The sequence below is a fragment of the Panthera uncia genome (genome assembly GCF_023721935.1).
Source record: "Panthera uncia isolate 11264 chromosome C1 unlocalized genomic scaffold, Puncia_PCG_1.0 HiC_scaffold_3, whole genome shotgun sequence".
NCBI classification, from domain to species: Eukaryota; Metazoa; Chordata; class Mammalia; order Carnivora; family Felidae; genus Panthera; species Panthera uncia.
Window position 1 is genome coordinate 56,515,546 of NW_026057584.1, and position 8,063 is coordinate 56,523,608.

An 8,063-nucleotide genomic window follows, 5' to 3' on the forward strand; every position below is an offset into this window, starting at 1 on the left:
GTAGAGCAAGTAGGGGCACCTGGCTGGCTCAGTCAGTAGAGCATACCCAACACGACCCTATCTTGATCTTGAGGTCGTGAGTTCAAGTCCCACCTTGCATATAGAGATTACTTAAATAAACTTTAAAAAAATGTAGAGGAAGTAAAAGAAAGGAAATAATGAGAACAAAGAAGAAACTGAGAATGACAAAACTACACAGAAAATCAATGTAATCAAAAGCTGGATTTCAGAAAAAATAATCCATACAATTGATAAATCTCTAACCAGACTAAGAAAAAGAGAAAACAAAAAATACAAACATAAAGAAGGAAAGAAGGGATATTACTACAGATGCTACAGACATAATCATGGAATACCAAGAACTCAATGCCTATGGAGAAAAATACACAAATTCTTTGGAAAGGCACACACCAAAACTCTCTCAAGAGAAAACCAGTAACTTGAATAGTCCTAAATCTATTAAATAAATTAAAATTTTAAGTTTAAAATCTTCCAACAAAGAAACCTCCAGGCCTAGCCAGCTGCATTGATAAATTCTACCAAACACTCAAGGAAGAGATAATACCAAATGTAAACTCTTCTAAGAGGAAGGAATACTTCCTGATTCATTTAATGAGGCCAGCATTAACCTGATACCAAAACCAAAGGTATTACAAGATAACTGGAGACCAACATCTCTCAAGAATATGGACACAATAATCCTTAACAAAACCTAGGAAATCACATCCAACCATATTATGATCATATGGGATTTACCCCAGGAAACTAAAGCTGATTCAACATTTGAAAATCAATTAATGTAACTCTTCATTTCCACAGACTAAGGGGAAAAAAAGATATGATCATCTCAATGGGTACAGAAAAAGTCTTTGATAAAATACATCATTCATTCATAACTTAAACACACATACAAACTCTCTACAAACCAGAAACAGAAAGGAATTTTCTCAATCTGTTAAAGGGCATCTACAAAAACCTACAATCATACTTAATGGTGGACTAAATACTTTCCCCCTAAGATCATGAATAAAGCAAAGATGTCCATTCTCATTACTCCTGTTCAACACTGTAATGGAAATCCCAGTCAGTGCTATAGGCAAAACAAAACCAAAACAAAACAAGTAAAAGGCATGTGGATTAGAAAGAATTAAATAAAATCATTTCTATTCACAGAACACAGGATTGTCAAAGTCGAAAATCCAGAGAATCTACTATAGTTTACCACAAATTCAATTACTGTAATTTGATAAAAATGTAAAAAAAAAAAAAAAAAAAAAAAAAAAAAAAACAAAAAAAAACAAAACAAAAAAACCCTGAAGATATAAATTCAACCCCAATTCTTAAAAACTTAAAAACAGATTAGGAAAATATTTATATCAGTCTAGATATAATCAATCTTTTTAATGTTTCCTTTTAAGACTCAAAATACATACATTACCTCATAAGAGGCAACTGGTTATAATTAAAACAAGAAGTTCAAATAAGTTCAAAAAAGTTACTACATTAAGTGTTACTTTAGAATACAGTATCTTGAAATATCTCAATGTACAGCTACATTTTACCCATCCTCATCAAGGGACAATCATACACAACAGCAATAAAAACAACTACTCATTATCTGTTCTTCAAAAAAGTATCAAGATGTATTAAATGAACAGACTGACATTTTATAATTCACCTTTCCTAGACTTGGGCTCCTAATGAATTAGTTAATACAATGGCTACTTGTCCAGTAGTCAAGTCAGTTAAAAATAACAAGTTGGGACTTCTAAAGGGTTTAATACAAGATATATTAAATCCTTAATGTACATCATTCAGAAGTCATCAAATAACACTGTAAACTGCATCTATCTTGATTTAAACTTTCTCACTACTCATAATTTAAATTTTAATTTAAATAGAGGATCATGCTACTTAAAGTTCAGTATATACATTAGGTATTTTGTCAGTAAAACAACACTTAACTTTTTTGGACAGCAAACCAGCTTTTCAATGATCATTTTTAGCTACTATAAACTGGCTTTGTGGACCCATATTTAAAAGATAAAAGCAGGTAACTAAATCACCATAATGGGATGGTCAAGGTTTCTACTTTCTAATGCATTATTTTGATGGTGATTAAGTCAACACTAGAGAAAAACAAGGCCCCCCAGAGTGATCCATAGATACAGTAAGTCTTAAGAAAGAGTAAATAACTCAACTTGGAATAAATAACCATTGTCTCCCAATGTTCCTCATTTTAAAATAAGAATATAGGCAGTAGTAAAGATTCCAAAAAAATAATGGAAGGGAAGTTTCTGGGCTCATTCTATGAAGCCAGCATTACCTTGATTTCCAAACCAAAGACCCCACTAAAAAGGAGAATTACAGGCCAATATCCCTGATGAACATGGATGCAAAAATTCTCAACAAGATAGTAGCAAATTGAATTCAACAGTATATTGTTAAGAATTATTCACCATGATCAAGTGGGATTCATTCCTGGGCTGCAGGGCTGGTTCAATATTCACAAGTCAATCAATGTGATACATCACATTAAGAAAGAGTAAAAACCATATGATTCTGTCAATAGATGCAGAAAAAGCAATTGACAAAACACAGCATCTTTTCTTAATAAAAACCCTCAAGAAAGTTGGGATAGAAGGAACATACCTTAATATCATAAAAGCCATATATATGAAAGGCCCACAGCTAATATCATCCTCAAAGGGGAAAAACTGAGAGCTTTCCCCCTGACATCAGTAACATGACAGAAATGCCCATTCTCACAACTGTTGTTTAACCTAGGGTTGGAAGTCCTAGCCTCAGCAATCAGACAACAAAATAAAAGGCAACCAAACTGGCAAGGAAGTCAAACTTTCACTTTTCACAGATGCCTTGATACTCTACATGGAAAACCTGAAAGACTCCACCAAAAACTGCTAGAACTGATACATGAATTCAGCAAAGTCGCAGGATATAAAATCAATGTACAAAAATCAGTTGCATTTCTATATACCAATAATGAAGCGACGGAAAGAGATGTCAAGGAATTGATCCCATTTACAACTGCATCAAGAACCATAAAATACCTAGGAATAAACCTAACCAAAGAGGTAAAAAATCTGTACACTGAAAACTACAGAAAGCTTATGAAAGAAATTGAAGACACAAAGAAATGGAAAAACATTCCATGCTCATAGATTGGAAGAATACTGTTAACATGTCAATACTACCCAAAGCAATTTACACATTCAATGCAATCCCAATCAACATAGCACCAGCATTCTTCTCAGAACTAGAACAGTCCTAAAATTTATATGGAACCACAAAAGACTCCGAATAGCCAAAGTAATGTTGAAAAAGAAAACCAAAGCTGGAGGCATCACAATCCCAGACTTCACCCTGTACTACAAAGCTGTAATCATCAAGACAGTATGGTATTGGCATAAAAACAGACACATGGATCTATGGAATAGAATAGAGAACCCAGAAATGGACCCACAAATGTATGGCCGGCTAATCTGCAGCAAAGCAGGAAAGAGTACCCAACGGAAAAAAGACAGTCTCTTTAGCAAATGGTGCTGAGAGAACTGGACAGCAACATGCAGAAGAAGGAAACTGGACCATTTTCTTACACTATACACAAAAATAAATTGAAATGGATGGAAGGCCTAAATGTGTGACAGGAAACCATCAAAATACTAGAGGAGAAAACAGGCAACCTCTTGACCTCGGTCACAGCAACTTCCTATTTGATATGTCTCTGAAGGCAAGGGAAATAAAAGCAAAAATGAACTATTGAGACCTCATAAAGATAAAAAGCTTCTGCACAGCGAAGGAAACAACCAGCAAAACTAAAAGGCAACCAACGGAATGTGAGAAGATATTTGCAAATGACACATCAGATAAAGGGTTAGTATCCAAAATCTATAAAGAACTTACCAAACTCAACACCCAAAAAACAAATAATCCAGTAAAGAAATGGGCAGAAGACATGAATAGACACTTTTCCAAAGAAGATATCCAGATGGCTAACAGAAATATGAAAAGATGTTCAACATCACTCATCACCAGGGAAATACAAACCAAAACCACATTGAGATACTACCTCACACCAGTCAGAGTGGCTAAAACTAATACCTCAGGAAACAGATGTTGGCAAGGATGTGGCAAGAACCCATTGATGACCTGATCATCATCAATGACAACCTGGACAAGGCCTATCAGGCCCTGGAGGAGGCACTGTCCGAGGAAATCAAGAAGGCCCAAAGGACCAGCCACTCCTGAGAGGGACCGCCAGCTGTGTCCTCCCTGATGGGGACTCCACTCACATCAGCCAGCACCTCCTTCCCTCAGACTGCCATGTCTGGGGGACCCTGGCCTTCCCTATCCCCCTCCTATGGGAGCCAGGCCCATGTCGTAATAAAAACTGCTGGGTAACTGTGAAAAACAAAACAAAACAACAAACAAACCCTCTTGCACTGTTGGTGGGAATGCAAACTGGTACAGCCAGTCTGGAAAACAGTGTGGAGTTTCCTCAAAAAATTAAAAATAGAATTACCCTACAACCCAGCAATACCACTACTAGGAATTTATCCAAAGGATACAAAAGTGCTGATTCATAGGGGCACATGTACCCCAATGTTTATAGCAGCACTATCAACAATAGCCAAATTATGGAAAGAGCCCAAATGTCCATCAACTGATGAATGGATAAAGAAGATTATGTATATATAGACAGATAGACACACACACACACACACTAGAATACTACTCAGCAATGAAAAAGATTGAAATCTTGCCATTTGCAGCAACGGGGACAGAACTGGAAGGTATTATGCTAAGTGAAATAAGCCAGTCAGACCAAGATACTGTATGTTTTCACTCATATGTGGATCTTGAGAAACTTAACAGAAGACCATAGGGTAAGAGAAGGAAAAATAAGTTACAGACAGGGAGGCAAACCATAAGAGACTCAAAAATAGAGAACTGGGGGGGGGGGGGGGGGGGGGGGGGGGGAAGGGGGGAAAATGGGAGATTGGCATTGAGGAGGGCACCTATTGGGATGAGCACTGGGTGTTGTATGTAAGTGATGAATCATGGGACTCTATTCCCAAAGCCAAGACTATACTGTATATACACTGTTAGCTAATGTGACAATAAATTATTAAAAAAAAAAAAAAGATAAAGATTAAACAACTTAAAGAAAAGAGTCTAGATGTATATACTGAAGTACAAATGGTTCTGGTTCAATTAAATGAATGTTATGGTAATATTAAAAGAAAAAAGCATTGGGGTGCCTGGGTGGCTCAGTTAAGTATCCAACTGACTCAGGTCATGATCTCTCGGTCTGTGAGTTCAAACCCCATATCCAACTCAGAGCCTGGAGCCTGCTTCAGATTCTGTGTTTCCTTCTCTCTCTGCCCCTCCCCCACTCGCACTCTGTCTCTTTCTCTCTCTCTCTCTCTCAAAAATAAATAACCATTAAAAAATTGTTTTTAATTAAAAAAAATCACTAAGTACAAAACAAGTATACAAAAATATACACCAAAAAAAAAGGTCATAAAAATTCTGCAAAAACACAGGTTAACTTGGGATTTTTTATTTTAAGAATATACATTACAAAACTAGTTCAGGAAGGCTATAAGTAGCATTATAGTCCAAAGAGAGTACCCAAAGTTTACGTGGGATTTAGACCAAGGAGAACCTAATATATCCCTTATATGGTATAAATCTATGATCTTGACAACAAAAAGAAGTGTAGCGTTCGCTAAAGGCCAAACCGATGCCAGACTGCCTGTGTTTGAATTCCAACTCTGCCACTTGCTTAAAACTCTATAACCTTGGGCAAGGCATTATTGCTTTCTTGGTCTCCATTCCCTCCTCTGTAAATTGAGGATAATATCCCTCATATTGTTTTTGTAAGGATTAAATGAAGTAAAAATGCCTGGTATTACATAGACAGAAAATACAAATGTACAATTATTCTAGATATTTTCAAGAATTAACATGATTTTCACATCTCTTTATAGCATCCCTGGTTTTATATAAAATATGAGAAAATTTGAAAGGGACAAAACATATAATCCTTAGTACTTACATATAAATTCCTGTTGATACCTCAGTGAAAACTATACTCTCTTCCCCACAAGAGGAATAAAACATCATTAAAATAATCTTGTCTCAAAAACGTAAGGTCCTTGAAACTATCCATTTATCAAATATAAATTATAGCTGCTCTGATGAGATGTTTAAAAATTCAAGGGGTGCCTGGGTGGCTGAGTCGGTTAAGCGTCCACCTTTGGTTCTGGTCATGATCTCATAGTTCGAGAGTTCGAGCCCCACATTGGGTTCTGTGTTGACGGCTCAGAGCCTGGAGCCTGCTTCGGATTCTGTGTCTCCCTCTCTCTCTGCCCCTTCCCTGCTCATGCTTTGTCTCTCTTCCTCTCTTAAAAATCAACATTAAAAAATAAATAAATAAAAATAAATAAAACTTCAACTAGGTTTAGGTATGAAAAATGCTCTTAAACGGTAATCTGTTCCAGGATTTAATTGCCTTGCAATTATTTACATTTTCTGAGTGCATGTTTCTTAAGAACATTTTTCCCATGCCTAGGTTCATCATGTACCTATTAAAGTAATCTTAAAAGTATGGAGCATAAATTACTCGCCTTAGAAAAGACCGTTTATTCCATGTAAAAAAACTCAAGAGTGGCTTTCAGAGAGATCAAAAGGAAATAAATACACCAGCCATACAGTTCTTTGAGCTTTATTTTTATAGGCATACGTTTCAAGGAAAACAAAAATTTCAAGATATAGAGTACAACATAGCAAATGAAATCATTCAGAATTGCTTTAATTAACAGTATAAAGTACATGTATAGGATACATTATATAATTTACTCTGAGGTTTCAAAAAGCAGTATTTTTGGTTTTAAAATTCTGGTATCATTTACTAGGTCTTTCACATATTTCAAGTTAATTTTTTTTCCATCACTAAATTAAGACATATCTCTAAGATGATCTGATAGATGAGCTGCCTTTACCATGGTCTTCAAAATAGTGCTGTTCAATTCTTCTACAGAAAGCAAGGAGGTTGCTATAGTTTTTTACCTTCTCGCAAAGTTCATCATTGGTCAACTGTGTGGTTAGAATGGTATACAGATGGCCAAATACCAGTGCATCTAGTTCAGTAGGCCTAAAACAAAGATAGAAATGAGAGTAACATGAACAGCATTTAACTTGTATGGTAGAATATACACTACTTTTTAAAACATTCTATTCATCTATTTAAAAGAAAGTCACATGAGAAATAAATCCTACCTCAACTTGATAGAATTTATTTTGTTTTTACTTGGGAGTTTCTGTTGTAAGACATGAAAAAAACAACTTTTTAAGTCATGATTTGCTAGTTGTGTGACTTGCTTTTTAAAGTAATAAGACATTAAAATAACCTTGGCACAATTGTTTATATTCATTTTACTCATTAATTTATCCTTTAAACAGGTCTCCAATGCACCAGGAACTGTGTGCTAGGTGCGAGAGCTACAAGAACACCACAGATATTCTAAGACATGGGACACAAAACATAAATTACCACAGCACAATTTAGTAAGTGCTGTAATAGATGTATAAACAAAATGGTATCGAAGCACAGGATTTCACTGTGGTGTGGGAACAAGTAACACCTGATTACCCAATCATGTATCAAAAACATGATTTAATTTTAACTTTACCACTTTTCAAGTCACTTAGCTTTCTGAAAGAGAAATAAACATGGCTTCAATAAAAAAATTTCCAGGGTTTTTTCCCCTTTAATTAAATATTAGTAACAAAAAATTGAAATTTATCTACCTCACTACTAATGGTCTATGAATGAGGCATCACCAAACTACATTATATTAAAATAATTGCCAGCACAATCTTACTAAAGGGAAAATATCATCATAATTAGGAGCTAATTATTGGTGTCAGTCCCACAGTGATAAAGCTTTTGAGAAAATATGTGTTAGCCTACCTAAATGTGAAAGTATGTTGCAGTGATCTAGTTTAGAATAGATTTTGGGGTCCATCAAATCTAA

General features: G+C 35.3%; 1 protein-coding gene across 3 annotated transcripts in view; it reads right to left on the reverse strand.

Annotated features, from left to right (window-relative positions):
• Positions 1-6,735: 6,735 nt before the first annotated feature.
• MTX2 (metaxin 2) overlaps positions 6,736-8,063 on the reverse strand; it is a 65,186-nt gene continuing 63,858 nt past the window's right edge. For all 3 annotated transcript variants that reach the window (XM_049615496.1, XM_049615495.1, XM_049615493.1), the window contains one exon: positions 6,736-7,180. In XM_049615496.1, coding sequence (XP_049471453.1) covers positions 6,997-7,180 — 184 coding nt within the window. In that variant the 3' untranslated portion in view covers positions 6,736-6,996. The remainder of the gene's footprint in view (positions 7,181-8,063) is intronic.